This window comes from Barbatula barbatula (genome assembly GCF_947034865.1).
Source record: "Barbatula barbatula genome assembly, chromosome: 11".
In the NCBI taxonomy this organism is placed as follows: Eukaryota; Metazoa; Chordata; class Actinopteri; order Cypriniformes; family Nemacheilidae; genus Barbatula; species Barbatula barbatula.
Genome location: NC_136774.1, coordinates 21,985,370 through 22,003,317, shown reverse-complemented (window position 1 = coordinate 22,003,317; position 17,948 = coordinate 21,985,370). Strand labels below are relative to the sequence as shown.

Genomic DNA, 17,948 nt, shown 5'->3' with positions numbered 1-17,948 from the left:
GCAATACATGTAAAACCTTTATCCTAGTATATAAAGTTATTTTACATTTCAGTTGCGAACCAGGTGCATTGTAATCAATTTCATTTAAGGGGAAATGTGCTTAATTATTGATACCTTAATATAGACATCATATATTTGTAGAATGTGTCTCTTTTTTGGATTTTCGGATTTATTTAGATTAGATTATTAAAGTGCAGTTTTGACGTGGGAAAATAACACTGCGTTACCGTTTTAAAAAGTTGAATGACCACGAAGAGCTAATAACTTAATGACACCTAATTAGATCCACCCAAATGTGAAATCACCTCGCATTAAAACTCAACTGAAGTTGTCCTCGAGCTGCTGGTGCAATTCAGGTCAAACGGGTCGAGACCTCTTTACCGCCCTCCCAAAATCCACATATTTTTGTGGCGTGTAAATGTTTAATTTCTTAAATCTAAACCATCTCAAGCGATTAGGATATACCCCCAAAACGCGTTCTTTCAGAAACGGCGGCCGTCAAAATCCTTTGAAAGTTTCCCCTCCGCATCAGATTTCAAGCACGAGCCGTTTGGAAAAGAGAGAGGACAAAAATGAGAAACAGACTTTGGGAAGAGAGAGAGGGACGGAGGGGGTGAAGCGGTTTCAGATGTCCTGCAGGAGCCAGGAGGTGGAGGAGGGCTCTCACTTTAACACACTTTGGCGTTGTCGTGTCTTACAAAAGAATAGACGAGCAACCGGTGAAAACAAACAAGCGCGAAACTGTAACATTTGAACAATGGAACGTTGCAACATTGTAACACTTCTTTGTCTCTGAGGATTCCGTGCCGACGGCATTCAAACACTCCGAGGAGTTTGGAAACAAAGCGTATGTGGATTTGTTTGAAGCAGCTGAGTGTGCATATTTCTGGATACGGTTGTACCGAAAGGAAACGGGGAAAACGTCAGGATACGACGGAATAATAACGGCAATGCGCGGTTATCGTAACTGCGGCGGTATTTTACATTCGCAAATCAGAAGTTTGAGGAGGATTGGATGGTAAAGTTCGCTTTACAACCAATACTGTCAATGGATTTACAGTAATGTCACTAACAGGAGAATGTGGGTTATTCGACCTAATGTTTCTTTCGAAAACGCGACGCAATATTCGTCTGTTGAGATATGACTTCTGTTGCTTCGGTTATGGACGCGTAACCGGTTAATACGCATATGTTAGTCATCGCTTCTGTTAGTGCACATTCTGCTCGGATAACCATAGGTTTGGGAATGGGAATATCGTGGTTTCCGTAAAGGTCATTTGGCGTCCCGTCAGTTCTTGATATGAACTTGTCTCGGTCGTGCCTCTGGTTAATCTGATCGTTGATGGCTTTTTATAATGCTCAGATCGTTTTCGATAGGATTTACACCGCACCGGTTGATCGGGGGACATTGATCTCCGTGATTTGCCGTTTACAGCATCGGGAAGAGGAGACTGTCGGGACGCAAGAGCGTCTGGTGTCGCTGGACTTGTGAATGTTTTATACGTGTGCCCAGGATATAAAGCCCCGTCTCGTTGTCTTTTTCCCCTGGAGTCCTGTGTCATATACGCCTGCGTGAGGGTTGAGCAGACAGGCATGCAGCTGAATCGACCCAAGAGCGCTCATCTAACCAGTGATCCGTCCTATTCCAGCCAGTTCAATGCCATGCGCTTCTCCTACCACATCAGCCCTCAGCCTGCCCTGCGCAGAATAGGTGAGTCTGGTTTATATATATATATATATATATATATATATATATATATATATATACACACACATTCTTATAGGCTATGTGACATTTAATTTTCCCATATCAGAGACTGCAGTGAGGGTGACAGTGATGTATACAAATGTACTATAGAGGTGAATTTCTGATGATTGATCTACGAAGGTCTGCTGTGTCCTTGTGTAAAACACTTAACCTCTGGTTACTTCTAGAGAACAGAATATGTAGATTATTGTAATCTGGGAGATTTTTGTGATATTTAATTGGATAGATTTGACAGTGATTGTCTCCCTAAACACTTGAGAACAACAGATGACGTTTCTTTCGAATGACAGTCCATATCGAATAGATACCCATACAACAATTGATTTTTATTTGTAGTCGAATCATAGTAACCACATATGTTCTAGGGTCTCGCAACAGTAACTATTGTGTAACCATGGTATTTGTTGTAAAACTATAGTAATACAGTTGACAATCGGACAAAAAACGTTACTACAATTGTGCCTATAATTCACAAAACTGTTGGTTGCTTTGGATAAAAGCTTCTGCTTAATGCAAAAATGCAACATGTTTTTGTGTAAAATGATATGTGACTCTACTTGTGTGGAAAAATGTTCCCACTCCAGTCATTATGAGTTGTCTTGATTCTGTATGCTTGAAAACTTGCATATGGTTTTAGGTCACACAATATGCAAATTAGTCACCTACTTTTGACCCCATCGTTTGATTAAAAAACGAAAGAAATATTGCTGTTTAAGATGCTATTGCTCGATGTAGATTCAAGCATGCTTTTGCGTAGGTTAATTCCCTTTCAAGGATATGAAAAGGAGGTGGAGCTCATTCGAATGATTACTGAAAAAAACCATTCATCTTATTTATCCAACACTGAGCAGGCTGTTGTGCTCTGAATGGATTTGTTTAAAGACAAGATCATCAGTCAAAAAGGCACAATGTATTAACCTGCCACCACGTATGTTTGTTTCCAAGTGGAGATTGGCATTAAATCAATGCTCGCTGTTTCGGCGAGAAAGGAAATGCATTACTACCAGATAAAACAACTCTCCGTTATACATGCAAAGGTGTTTGTATCTGCAGGACGGCAGATGTTCACTGTGCACATTGTGATGTTCACATGGTCCGCTACTCTCTCGCTGATAAGACCATAGCAGAGACCTTGAAGTGGAGTCTTGTCGTCCTGTCCGGGGTCTCTCTTTGCTCTGTTAGTGCTGCATTGCTTGTACTTGTGTGTGTCGTTGTGTGCCTCTGTCAGTTTGAGATATTTTCTCGGGCAGTGCCGGGGTACGGAGCGGTGACTTGTGTCTGTGCGGACCACGATGTTGGCAAGCGGCTGGTAGAAACACATCAGTGTGATTTTGCGTGAAGAGATTGGATTTGAGATTTATTTATAAATATTTGACTTGTTGATAATGAGACCTGGGCGATAGAGAGTAGAGACATCCATAGACATGGGTGGGCTCTAGCCCCCTAACAATACCCCAGCCCCCACATAGCAATAGATTGAAGCCCTTCAGAACACCTAAGCAACATCCTGGTGATGTGTTTTGCGCAGGAATGCAGGAGTCATATTTTACAACTGAATGACATCGCATTTGTTTAGCAATGCAGTTTGTGTTTAGATATAGAGCCGTGGAAATATTTTAATGAGCATTCCAAATTTTTATTTAATCAGCCTTTCTAGATGTATTGTGGCCATTTCAGTCCAGTGTCTGTTGAATTTAATCTAAGTCAAACCTCAGGAGTGACATAAAGTCATCCAACAGCAATGTAAAAGACTGACAGGCTGAAAACTCCTATAAAATCCAGGTTATCCCATTAACTTTTGCTAAATACATGTACAGATATTACTGTTGAATTACTTCAAAGTGAATATGAACTTGTTTTCTTTGCAGTATTTGACATCTGAAAAAATACAGAGTATATTTTCTGATATTTTTGTTTGTTTCTCAAGTTTTGAATTTCTGCAAATAAATGCAAATAGAAACAATATTCACACCAGTTCACAGAATGAAACACAAAAATGATACTTTTATATAAAAAATGCCTATAAATAGTAAATTCAGAAAAACGAAAATTATAAAAAAATGGGATCTTTTTCCGCGGCTGTATTTAGGTTGATGAGAAATGTAAAGCTTTGATGTGTAGACATGCGTGCATGCTGTTTTTCAATCTAGACACTTCAGATCGTGGCATCGTCTGCAGGATTGTGTTTGTAGAGATCTGACAGTTTGTCAATAAAAGATGGACACCAGGAATAATCTAATGTGTAATGAAGGAAGATTTTAAAGTGGGGATACCTTTTGTGACGGACTCGTGAATCTTAAATGCAAGTAGATTATTTCAAAATGAGCGTACCTCACTGATCACAGAAACTTAAATCTTGTGTTTTCATCTTGTTGTTGAAATAAAAACAGAAACCATAATTTACACCATTTTCTCTTTGGTCTGTTTTCCTTGGATGATGATGTTTTGCTGGAAAATGTCGGAATGTGAGGGAAGGTGTTGCAAAAACTTGGATCCGTCTATTTCTGAGAGGGTGTGTATCTGTTAACAGCCTGCGATCAAACTCTCATGATCATTGTCGCATGGTTTTTGGAAAGACAATCCTATCTTCTCCCTGACAGATATCACGAGCATCTATGAGTTTAGAAACTCAGTCGATCTCCTGCTCATCCGGAGCTGTTATAAGGACAGCACGGCAGTACTCATTGGTTCACTGCCAACTCAGTAGATGAGTAGGAAGTCTGTCTGGCTCCTCGGCTGGAGAGTTACACTTGTGTGAATGAGCCAAACTCCCTGTAAATCTCCAGAACGCTGTTAAAGAAACAGTGCTCGACATGTATCCATATATAGGTTGGGAATGAACGAGACCATCTCCATATTGGCTTTGTAACGCAGATTTTGTTGAGGAGGGCCGGTATTCAAAACAAACCCACACGTGTGACCTTGTCGGCCTTTTTATAAATACAGAGCAGGGAGAGACGGAGCTACTTGGTTTACTTAAACATCTAGTAGTATGATTTACTTTGCTGAGTTCCAGAAGACGGCCAACTCTGTAGATGAGTAGGACATTTTTAGTTTACACTATTACAGAAATTAATTATACTGATCAGTGTTTGTCTTGTTTTAGAGGTGGTTTTTTTTTTGCTTTACGGATTGAAATGTTCTTGGTCTATATAAACGCTTTGCCAGCATCAGCCTGTGTAACAATGGAGACAGAAGCATGCCTTTAATTCAGCGGCTGTCCCCTTGAAGACCTTTATAAACGCCCACATACTCGTATAAAAGGCATCTGGTAGAGAGGTTGAGTTACTCCGAGGCGGTTGTTTCCGTTCTGTCAAACATGTGACTTAATTTCTTATATTATGAATTCAATTAAATGTTCACACATACCTGTTAGATCTGTACAGTAAGTACATCTATCAAAACGGGGTCACTTTGTGTTAACTAGCATCACTTTAACTATCTCTCATGTTCCGGGTTAGTGATTTAAACAAGGCTTTGACCCTAACAAAAGGGATAATTCATCTTCAAAATTAAAATTCAGCGATTATTTACTCACCCTGTTGTAATTTAAGCCGGTTTCATTGTCTTTCTTCTTCAGAACACAAACGTTGGGGACCAACAGTTTTCTGTTACCAACATTCTTCAAAATATCTTCCTGTGTTTTCTGCAGAAGACAGAAAACCATACAGGTTTGAAATGACAAAAGGTGTGTTAACTATTCCTTTAAGTGTTGCAAACATAATTGATGCCTCAAATCATTTGGTTTATCAGGGAGCGGACAGGACTTTAAATACATTTCTGAAATCCTCTAAACTTATAGCAGTGGCCAAAAGTGATTTCTGGAGGGAGCTTTCATGTCCACCAGTAATTCAATAATGTTATAAAAATGTATTCATTTGAAGAAAACCAAAACAATTCTCTCTTTAAATCGTATTCAATAAGCTGGAACTACACAAAGAGTACAAAGTATGAGACCGTTAATCCGATTGCGGTTTTCTTTCAGCGTGTTGATTTTTCAGCCTTGCGTTATATTCCGACACGGTCTACATTGTATTTATTATTATAGGGTGATATGATTTGAAGCCGTCGGGGAAATAAACAGTGGCGTCTGTGGGGCAACTAGGAGCTGTGTTGACCATGCTCAACTGGTTTCTTGTTAAGTTCCCATGAAAGTCATGAATCATTTTTTATTTATAATCATTTCCAGGTGTTGTGCAGCGCAGGTTACGATATAAACCGGAAGGACGGTATGAAAGTTAAAACCATTATTTGGGTTGGTTGTTACTTTGGGATTACGCCATTTCAGGTTAAGAGAAACAACAGTTTCTGCAGAACTTTATGAAATGAATAATAATGTTGGCCTGAAACTAGGGCTTGACTGTGTCAAGATGGTTGCTAGGGAGTTGCTAGGTGGTTTGACCTTTGGTCTTCAGACACAGAAATGAAAACGCTGTCATAATTTTTAACCTATGTGACTTTTTCTTCCTCAGGACACAAAAGTAGATATTTTGAAGAATGTTGTTAACCGGCACCCATTCACTTGCATTGGTTTTGTGTGTTCGGTTGCCAACCTTCCTCAAAATATCATCTTATGTGTTCTGTAGAAGAATGATCGTCATACAGGTTTGAAATGACAAGAGGGTGAGTAAAGAAATTCAGCGTTTTTAGTTTTGAATGAACTATCAATTTAATTAATGTGTGTGGATATTTTTGCGTTTTATCTTCCTCCAGAGAAAACTGCCACATCTCTACCCAACAGGCCACATGGTTTGATGTATCATTGATGTCCGTAGCTAAAATGGTTCAGGATGAGATACGTGCCAAAGTTTAGTACTTGGGTTTGTGATTTGAACACGCACTCAAACCCAATGAACGGTAGCAATAGTGACACTTGCCCTAACAAACATGACAAAAATATATCTGTATATGATTCTTCTCCAGTCCTACAGAACTTGGAAGGCACGTCATAAAACGATGAGAAAATATAGCTATCAAAGGGAACTGACAAGCAGTTTGGTCACACGTGAGTATAAATAGAAACCTCTGAGGTTTGGATGGTGCTCACGGTGGAGATCCAGAGGGACGCGAGAATACAGAGCCAGCGACGAGTCCTACACGAGAGTCAAGACAAGCGTTTTAGTCAACCCCCAACACCATGAGAACCAAATTTTGCCCTTGAGCAGGACACTTGACTTTTGACCTTCACCACATGGCTTCCACTCATAGTTCCCCATAGGTCACATTTTTAGATTTCCCCATCGATGCCGTGCTTTTGTTTCATCGAATCAAGGTTATGCTAGGAGTCATATGGTGTGTAAATGTTTGGTTAGTAATGTGTGTGTGATCCTAAAGCGGATGTGATTCATCGTGGAGTGTTTTTAGCAGGTACTGTGTGAGAGTGTTAGCTTGCCGTGACAGAGCGAGACGTCTTTACTGTTCTCACCTTTCTGTTTCTCATTCCTTTCTTCAGGAGCACCATGTTTCTGTTGATTTATTGTAGATGTTCATAGATTGTTTGACTCTTTCTCTTGATTCCTTTTGGAATAAATATGATCAAATGTTATCAATGCATGTGTTTGTTAAGAGGTGGTTTAGAAATATCAGTGAGACTCATCCTAGTCATCAGTGAGATTTTGACTTTTTTTATTTCTATGGAATTTTAGGAGAAACATTTGAGACTGTTAAATGAGACACAACTGCAAGTTCCATGAAATCTCCTAAAGAGCAGACTCTGACCAATAACACTTCCCTCTGGTTATGCATGTAAATATTTTAAGGAAGTCTGCGGGTGACTCTGCTAAAGACGTGAGCTTTAATGCTATCTGCTACTGCAGCTGTGAGGAGAGGAGGAGGAGGAGGAGGAGATGAAGAGCAAAACTAGGGGAGAGGAGGGGGTTGGGATGGGAAGGGAAGAGTGGGATAGAGAGGAAAATGAGGGGAAAGCAAAGAGAGAGTGTCACTGTGTCGGCGTGCGGGAATACCATGCTGACGTTTGAAACCCCAGACAACGTGGCAGGAGAAAGGAGAGAGAGAGAGCGAGAGAGAAAGAGTGCAGTTCAGAGTAGCTCTTATCGCTCAAGAGGAGCCAGATAGAGCTTTAAACCACTCAGTCAAATCCTGCTCGCTTTAATCTGCTGCGCTAAACAGGGGGAGGGTTTGGTAAATACAGAGATGAGTCTCAAAGTCCCGAGTGTCGAGAATCTCTGTCTTTGCTGTCTGTCTCGGCAGGGAAACGTGACGAAAGAAGGCAGGCGAGACAAATTTGACCTCCTAACCACTTTTTTCCAGCTGCAAAGAAATGAGGGATGCCTGCGCATGGATTTTCCTATACGTGTGGCATTTTATACACTTTGAGAGTTAGATTCCAAATTAACGTGTCTTTCGATTTATGTAAACGACGAAACCATATATGATGGACAGTGAGTCGTCCCCTCTTTTAAATGGAAGACTATTAAAGACATTGACCCTATTTACACCTATTAAAGGGATTAGGAACCCCAAAATGAAAATGATTTAATCAGTCATGTCATTACAAAAAAGTAATCATGCAGAACGTAAAAGATGTTTGAGCTACGCTGGTGGTAACCAAACAACATTGACTTCCATCGTATGTACACAAATCCACTGAAACATTTCTCACAATATCTTCTTTTGTGTTCCACAGAAAAAATACACTAAATACCTGTTTACACGGGTAAACTGAGGGTGAATAAATGATGACGGAAATTTATTTTTTGGGTACTATCCTTTTAATAGATTATCCTGGTATTTTGCATTTATCTATTTAAATCAGCCTGTAAAACAAGTTGTCTGTTGGATTTACAGTATGTCAGCAAGCGATCCTAGTATTTAACCCTAATCTCGCTAACACTTATTTTACATAACATATCCATTCAAATTTAAATGTATGCGGGAAATACTTTTCCATTATTTATTGACGAGACTAGAGTCATTTGTAGAAGTTGACAATCTCAAATCTGTGATATATATTGACACTTTACAATAAGGTTGTATTTGTTAACATTGTTAAATGCATTAGCTAACTTTAACCTCGCCTCCATGTCTTGAAGACTTGCACTAGAGTCATTTAAGACTCTGAAATGCCAAAGGTAAACCAACATTCCAGCCCTGTCTGCGCTGAACAAAGCATGCACATTCCAAACAGAGGATATATATATATATATACACACAGTATATCAGAACTGAAATGGAAGAATGAAAACTGTAACCAAAGCAAGATGGATTCTCTGCTAGATATAAGTGAAGCTACTCGTAGTAAAAATCAATGATATCATAAATCTTTCACCTTTTGTGCACCGTGAAGGTCTTTCTTGAATATCTGCAAGCTGGTACTTTCTCAGACTGAATCTTTCTCATAGTAGGGCATCTTAAGAGGTGTAGAGTGGTGACCGATTTTGATGTGGAAGAATATGATAAAACTGATTTCAAATGTGTGTCTTTTAGTTGATGGCAATCTTTGACAGAATAATACTGATTATTTCATTCCAAATGTGTTTTAGAAACGACAGTCCACCCAAAAATAAGAATTCTTTAATTATTTATACTTCCCTAATGTCATTCAAAACCTGTATGTCTTTTTTCTTTTAAAGATCATCGGTCTCTATTGACTTCCATTATATAGCCACAAAACCACAGTAATTTCTCAAAATATCTTGTTTTGTGTTCCACTGAAGAAAGACGCATGTACATTCGGGTCTAATTTTACTTTGTCTTTTAGTTAACATTATTTCAAATATAGTCTTTTTTGTTTATTTGTTTAGACTTTACAGCCTGGTTTACTCTATTTGTTCATAGTCCTAAAAATATTTTCTTGGTCGGGTTGCTCAAAACTGTATTGTTTCTTTATTCTGAAGTCACATGAAGGTCATAAGAGGCTTGTTTTTAAAAGGACCGGATGTTATTAATCATGTTTTTTTTGTGTGAGAGTATTCTTACAAGTCAGCTGACAACCAGCCCCCTCTAGCTGAGAGCGTTGTTAGACATCTGGTGAAGGGGGTGTAACAAATGCAGCCCTCTGGGATTGAGTTCAACATATCAGCAAGCAAACAGCTGAGACTCTCAAGGCCTCGACCGGCCCATCACCACTCACACCAGCTCCATTACAAACACTACACAACAGCCGGCCTTAATCCACTGGTGTACTCGACACCTCCTGTATATCGGCGTAGGACGAACTGTGTCATGCTACCTACTACTCCATCCGTTTAAGTTCATAAATCAATTGTGAAGAGATGTATTCGGAACTAAATTGTAGCATGCTGTTAAAAGTCAGAATTAACTCTTTCATGCATGAATTACGACGGATGCTTTTCCTTTTGTTAGTCTTTTATGATAAACTTTTTTTGGCTTCTGTTTAACTTTAGTGGACACGATAGCTGCGCATAGTGACATCTTTGTGTGAAAGGGTTCAATCATATTTGACCTGGTTTATCTTCTTATTCCATAAATAAAATAAATGAGATTTAGTATTCTAACTTTTATGAGAAAATTCATAAAACTATATAGTATATAATTTTAGTGGGATGTCTTTATGCATGGTTTTACCAAAAGCCGCGATTTTATAAAAATGAAGATTGACATGTTTTTCTGAAGCATCCATTTGAATAAATGTAAAACATTTAAGTTCTCAGCAAAACCTATAAAATACTTTTTCCTGTTTTCTATCAATTTTGTTGCCGTATTTCTATACTACTCCCCCTTGTCTTTACAGTCTGTCATATTATGTATTTACTCTAAAGCTGTTTTGCAACAACGTAAAATGAAGCGCTACATAAATAAAATAGAATTGACTTCATTTTTTCAGCTGACATCTTATTTTGGCCTCTTTCTGATAAGTAACAGCCATTTTTCATGATCTGATCTCAGAGGCAAAGTCATTTTTCCTTCATTGAATATTCTGTTTTACTCAGCAGTATGTCAGACTGTATTGTGGGATACAGTGTAATGTGTATAATACTCTGACGCTGCGTCCGAAATCGCATACTATTGACAGTACGTACTGAGTTTGAATAAGTATCTACCTATTGACTTTTAAAATGTCTATATAGTAAACGTTGCTCAGCTCCCGTGGCATCATGGGATATACACACTCCCCGGAAGGAGTAGACCATTCGGGTATTTCTCGCCTACTGTTTATTGTATACTGAGATTTTGGACACACATACTTTTCGCCTGCTTATTTAGTATGGAAGTAGGCGATTTCGGACCCTGGGTCCGACGTTCACATCCTTAGCAGTGCATACATACTGCAAAATTAGTGAGTACACTTGGGATAATTACAAATGTGCTAACAAAGTTTTATTACACGGCTCGTTGGAATGCTTGATTCTGATTGGCCAGTCCCAACATTTGCAGGTTCGTTATTCCCAGATAACAACCTCTCTAAACTAATAACACAGGGTATCCCGGATGCAGCAAATCGTTTTGAGTTTTTTTATAAATGAAATGTAAATTGACCTTTTAATAATGACATTATATTTACAAATTACAACCGAAAGCAAGCGACTTTTCCTCACAGAAGGTCTGCATTCGGTAAAAATGAGCTGATAAAATATTTCAAATTCACATTTAATGTCCATTTTCTCATGTGGCAAGTAGCCGCGTTATATGCAGGATAATGTACAGGCAGCCGACCGTTATCACGAAATTAGTCCCTTCAGTGTGATATTCTGCAATAACAACCGGCTGCCTGTACATTATCCTTTATTTTTATGGTTAAACTAGGGTATCTGTGGGTCAATTTGGCGGTTTACTGCAAATAGAAAAACGTACTATAGTAAACCATGGTTAGTTTTCATAAGCTTTGTGTACTTATGTTGAAGTCCCAAACAGAGGTTTACCAGCAACAGAGTCACTGCCATTTTAATCATATTTAATAAACGGTTATAAAATTGTGTCTTTTAGCTTGGACTTTAAATCAATTCTGCTCAAGCCTTGTGTCTAGTTTGTCTTGTTAATTATTCTAAAGGTCAACATCATTTACTCTTGCTAACAAAAGCCAAGTGAACTGTACTACAACTCTATATTCATCCATGGGGCTGTAGTCAGGATTGTAAGGCCATGAGGTAACACAAGGATGTGCACATTTTCATTGTTATTTGCTTTAATACCGATATAATGCACCTACAAACTCTCATAAAATTATTCATATTCAAGATTTTATAATGTAAATGCTGTTCGCTGCCAGTGTTGGGCACAAGAAGAACATGTGCGTGCGTGACTCGATGGCCTCTGTCAGAGCGCATGTGCGCAGGATGGAAGTCACAACACTAGGCTGGGTGACAGTAGGCAGATGGTCTTCTCTCTAGGGAAATCAGGCGGGTAAATCTCTCCATTTAAAGCCTACAACCTGCGCCAGGGCCTGAGAGAGAGAAGCAATACTGACCCAGTAGGGGTGAGTGAAATTAAAGAGAGAGAGAGACGTACACTGCCCTCGTGTCATGTAAACTATGAGACATACAATAGCAAAATTAAGGTCCTCCTTGAGGGATGCTTCGTGTAAATTGTGAGACTTCAGACATCAGCCGTCTAGTCTCCCTGTATCATATCACCATAGCAACGAAATCATGACCAGGGACCTGAATGAGGATATTTCAATTTTACATTAAATTGATATTTGTCAGCTCTATCTGAAGTATATACGGCCGGGTGATAAAATGTTTTGGCCTTCCTTCAAAACATAAAAGCTTTGCAAGAATATTTAATTCTCTATAATTGTCTTTTTATAGCTTTTATTCTTTAGTTGTTGTTATATGTTGTGTACTTTAATATGTGTAAAATACAAGCAGCTCTTTTGATTTCCCAATTCAAATGGTAATGCTAAATATTATGGACATTTGACGAGTGTTGATTCTTTAGCTTGGTTTTCTCACACTTTTATGTTCCGTGTTAGAATTCATTGTTGTGTCTGAGAACCTTGACCTAAACGCACCATTAATCCGCCTTGATATCCATCTGGATGGTTGGTTTTTGTCAGTCACAGTAGTGTTTACCTCACTGGATATCCTTATATCAACATTTCACAAACCCTTGGTGTCCCTAAAGTTTATTCGTTACCATTTCATCTATTAAACATTTCAGTTTTTTACATGTATAGACAGGATTCTCTGGCTAGTGGATGTGCTTGATAAAGGAATAAAACAGAAGGTGACGCATCTATCAACAAGACGATTCTTTTAACTAAAAGGTTGGACTTATTCTTGTCCGAGTCTGTTTAGACACTGTTAAGCCTAAGATCTACAATTTGACTCTTTTTCTTTAGTTGAAGTCAGCACATGATGATGATAAACAGGGTCATGTGTGTGATGAATTTGTGTGAGCTTTCTGATGTCGGTGATGGCTATTTTTACATGAAACCTAATTATACAGCACCACGCCTGTGGTTTATATGAGAAGGTTTTATCATGAGTCACAGGCCCTAGATCTGTCAAACTTATTTTAATACTCAGATTTCATATACATCAGCTCAGTTTTATCATCATAGTAATATAGGAAAATGTATGTTCACCTTATATCAATGTTATTTTGGAGTAAAGTGAGAGAAGACTACATGGTTTTGCATATTTTCTTTGTATGTAAATTATGATGAAATCAAAGAGAATTTTCTTTTATTTAATTGAAATATGTCCTGTAATAGGAGTTTTTTGGACCTGGTGACACAATAGTGGGCTGATTTTTAGTGTTCGCACCATAGTATTTTGGTGTGAAGCGAAAATGGTAAATTATGAACGTAGCTCTCCATGGAGAAAATGCCAAGGTCATGGGTTCGACTCCCAGGGAACGCATGTGCAGAATAAATCTATACCCGACGCGCTTCGCATACAAGCATTTGGCAAATGCACACATTTAAAGTGAAAATTACTAAACGAATCATAACACGCATTTGCGCTTTGGAGGACAATATTAGCTGTATCACAACACACACGCAGACACACAGTCCAAACTAAACCCTCTTAACTGTTGTCAAGGAAACAGAGATCAGAATGGTGGAGAGGAGGGGGCTGGGGGAGGACCGGGGTCCTGCTGCTGTCTGTGCTATCAGAGCTGTCAGAGAGGGGTGGGGGGGAGCCTAGGTGGATTTTATTTCTCTTATTATATCCGCATTTTCGGTGTCATCATGGCCCAACGCCGCAAAACCTGCAAAATATTCGTTCTGGTTTAGTTTGCGCCCGACGAGCGTGATTTTTGCGCATTAAAACGCGTTGCTTGGGAGATGCGCGCGGATACTCCTCGCGTCTTAGGTCGTTTGCCGGTGGAGGAACATCTGGAATCGCGTTTGATTTCGCTGTAATCGTGTCATCTCGATATTTATTTCGTCCTTGGAGCGTTTGGGGGTGATTGTGTCTCCCGTTCTGTATTTTCATGACCGGTTTTGTATTTTGCTGCGCGATGTATATGGATAAAACCAGTGTGCTCCGGGGTAAGATACTCTCTTTAACCGTATTTTCTTTGTATGTATTGTCACATTAAAGTGTAATTGTGCGATGTTAAAGCGGATTATGCAGTGTGGGAATCTCTAGTGTGCGTTTTGCTCATTGAATGCGGTGCTGCATGAAACGCCGTCATGCCCATGCATGTTCAATAGTTCAGTGTGTCAGGATGAGATGGGGGTGCATACGCCAGCTGGCATCCTTTTACTAATAATTGACTTTAACATGAGATCATTTTAAAAAAGGTGTAAAGGTTTACATTGATGCCTCGTATGCATATATCTAAATTTATTTTTGAGGTACCTGGAAAAAGAATGACATGCTCCTGTAACATACATCGTGTGTCATGCCCATGATAAATCACATCTGGATGCACATTTTCCATTGGCCGGGGTGTCTGTGCATTGGTGCTTCACCTACATTTTGCAAACTGGTGCATCCTGCTGCACAGGGATGCAGGGAGACATGCACTGCAGCTGGCATTTGTGTGTGTGCTGTGAATCTACAGGAGGCTACCACTGCCCAATCAACCCCTGTATTTGCAGTATGCATGCTTTTTGAAGGTTACCTGACGTTGGCAAGTAAAGTGAGCTGCAGGTGTGTGTATGTTGTTGTCAGGGTTTGGTTATGTGGATGCTGTGTGGGTTTTATCGTGTGTCTGATGAGTTGATATTTTAGACATGAAGAGGGATGTATGATATTTCAAAACAGTGCCCGCTGTTTGTCAATTCTCGACAATGTGAGTGTGAATGACTACACTATCCATTTCAGCAACAAGCTTCAGTTTCCTGCTACGTTTCAGTAATGAAAGAGCAACATTCAAGTGTAAGTGTTTAAAAGTATCGACATTTACTAGATACTTACTTGGCAAGTTGATTCCCTGCGAAACAGCATTGGACCCTCAAGGCGCTTAATCTGTCTTTTTAAAGGGATAGTTCACCCCTAAGGTAAAAATTCTGTCATTATGTATTTATCTTCACGTCGGTTAAAAGAGAAATGTCCATACAATGGTAGTCAATGTTGTTTGTTTTTCCACGTTCTTCTAAATATCTTCTGTCGTGTTTGATATGAGGGAGTGTATATAGCCAAATGATTTCCATTTTTGGGTGTACTTTTATCCCTAATGCAATGTGTTTATTTGGTTATATAATTCTTGGGAAAGACTGGCAGATGTGTGCAGTGGTTTACTAGTTTTAGGCCAGGCCTGACCCATTAATGCAGACTTCAGAAGCACAGATGTCTCTCCACTGCTATAGTCTACATTATTGACAACCCTCAGTAGGTCACCTGCTGTATGTTAGCATCTCTTGATGTTATTGCATTCATGCATCTGGCTGTTATGCATCTGAATCGCTTTAATGTCTGTAGATATTTGGAAAGGTCGGGTGCTGTTTTAAGAACGGGGCATTTTACTTCACTATACATTGTTATGCAGTGTCATCTCCGCCTGAAAGCGTATCTGAGACTGCGCTCGTGTGGTGACAGTGTGTTGAATGTCTTGTCAGTGCGGGGATATAAATAGTCCTACTGTTTTCATCACATGGCTATGCTCGCAGCGGTAGATATATTATCAAAGAGCAAACCTTTGTTTTGGAGTGTTTTTCCATGGCCACGTGTTTGCTGTTCCTCTTTATGTTTCCTGTATGTCGGGATGAGTAAAACGGTCTGGCTTTTTTGAGAGCTCATTCTATATCAGTCAGTTCATGAAATATTCATAGTCTGAGCAGATAGATGAATCAGCAAAGCTTTCCAATATTGATTTTGTGGACTGACAGGGCACTGGGATTCTGACTGGGTATGTTAATGTAACCTGAAGATGCTCCAATCTATAGACATCATCCAACAGACTAACTCGCCTCTAGCCGCAAGCTTGGAAAATTAAAAAATGCATCTCAGCTCCATCTTAAAATGAATAATGCCAAACAGAGAGAAATGTTGATTATAATTCATTCACACGTGTTATTTCCTTAGCAAAATGCCATCGACACATTTTAATAAAATCTAAATTAAGCCAAGCCTCCAGGGTGCTTTGCGTGAGAAGCGTTATTTGTATCCTATGATCTTTAATCTGATCTTTTGGAGTAGATTTGATTTTATAGCTTCACCGAGCGGCCCGTTTGTAACAGAGCAGAATCCACATGATTCCTGGTTTAAATTCTGATCATATACCTTTATATCTACAGTGTGGAAAGCTCAACAGCTGCAGAGCACGTAAGCATCCAGATAGGGGTGTTTTCATGCCATTGTGTGGATATCCGTCTGAATTGTGAAGATGTAAGTGATATCTTGAAGGATCATACCCAAGGGTGGAGATTTTTGCAGAGGTTGTCAAATCCAGGTCTGTTGTGCCTCAATACCTGCCGAGCAATACCTCCATCCGTCTCAACGGCACCACAGCTCAGTTTTATGAGCCTCTTGGCGCCGCTTAGGGAAAAAATGTGAAGCATGAAGTGACTGTCCTTTATTGTAACTTCTTTACAATGCAGGTGCAGGTATATACCGTATTCTTCTCAGACAGCGTTTGACCTTGATGAACATTCCCTCAGATTTAAAGGGATAGTTCACCCCAAAACATCTATCATTTATTCACCCTTGTGTCCTTTAAAACCTGTTTATGACTCTCTTTGTTTGGTTACCAGCCTGCTTCAAAATATATTTTATGTTCCGCTGAAGAAAAATAATAGATTTTCATTTCTGGGTGAACTACCCTTTAAATCAGGTCTAGGCTATCTTCTGGTTTCGTGTCCGTCAAATTGCTCTGCCGGCCCACTTGCTCATTAACATTTTCTCATTATCATTTTGTTAGACTTTGATTTATGATTGGAAATCTTTCCTGCCAGTTTGTTTTTCCAAACTCACAGGTCTTGTTATTAAAATGCAAGCTACAACGGTCAATGACACAGTTTTCATGTTGTGTGAAATATTCCTTTAATAAACTGCAACCGAAGCAGTTGAAGGATTAGTGTTGTGAATAGATGCGCAGTACAGCGTGTTTTTATTTCAGCGGTATGTCAGTCTCCACTTTATCTTTATGACCGTAACCCCCTCCCTGTCTGCCCTCTATGTCTTCAGGAGAAATGGGGCATGAACATTTCAGTCTGTACATGTCTGTAAAAGATTATTATTGGTGACCTTCTAACTGTAGTGTGCATACATGTCTAGTATTCATTAGATGCTTGCTTGTTGTTTTGGGGGGAGAAAAAAAGGAGGATTTTCCCTGTCAAGGCCGTGCTGCCTCAGTTGACTTTGGGTTTTGAGTCTGTAAAAAAATGGAAAGATTTTTTTTTCTCTGTCTGCTATTTGTCGGCTGTGGGAAAAAAGTCTGTCTTGAAGACCATGTGAAAGACTAGTTAGATTTCCTAGAAATGTGAGATTGCGGAAGATAAGTTCTCAGTTTTGCCGTTCATAGCTGAGGATTTGATGGAGTTCTCAGTTGTGTTTAATTTGAGAACCAATTTGGTATCCATCAAAATTGACAAGGAGAACAAAATACATTTTTGAAATCCGTAGGTAGTATGCAGGTGTAAAATGTGGATCGTAGAGGTAAAATTATGGATTTGAGTAAATTTGATGAGCAATGTTTGAGTTCAGACAATAATATTGAACTTTGATTGCAAATCTGATCTGAAATATCTTAAGCAAAAGTTTTCATTTGCTTTCCATTTATTCTCATATGTCTAGTAGAAATAATTAAGATATTAAAGATATCTCATCTATTTTGATTATATTTTTATAGGAATTACATGTGC

At 39.1% G+C, this 17,948-nt stretch overlaps 1 protein-coding gene across 4 annotated transcripts in view; it reads left to right on the top strand.

The window, feature by feature from the left end:
• Nucleotides 1–1,588: 1,588 nt before the first annotated feature.
• Nucleotides 1,589–17,948, top strand: part of fgd1 (FYVE, RhoGEF and PH domain containing 1) — a 31,404-nt gene continuing 15,044 nt past the window's right edge. For 2 of the 4 annotated variants that reach the window (XM_079467771.1, XM_079467769.1), the window contains exon 1: nucleotides 1,589–1,711. In XM_079467771.1, coding sequence (XP_079323897.1) covers nucleotides 1,594–1,711 — 118 coding nt within the window. In that variant the 5' untranslated portion in view covers nucleotides 1,589–1,593. Of the gene's footprint in view, nucleotides 1,712–14,068; nucleotides 14,190–17,948 lie in introns of those variants that run through there. The other 2 variants (XM_079467772.1, XM_079467770.1) reach the window with 1 other exon arrangement.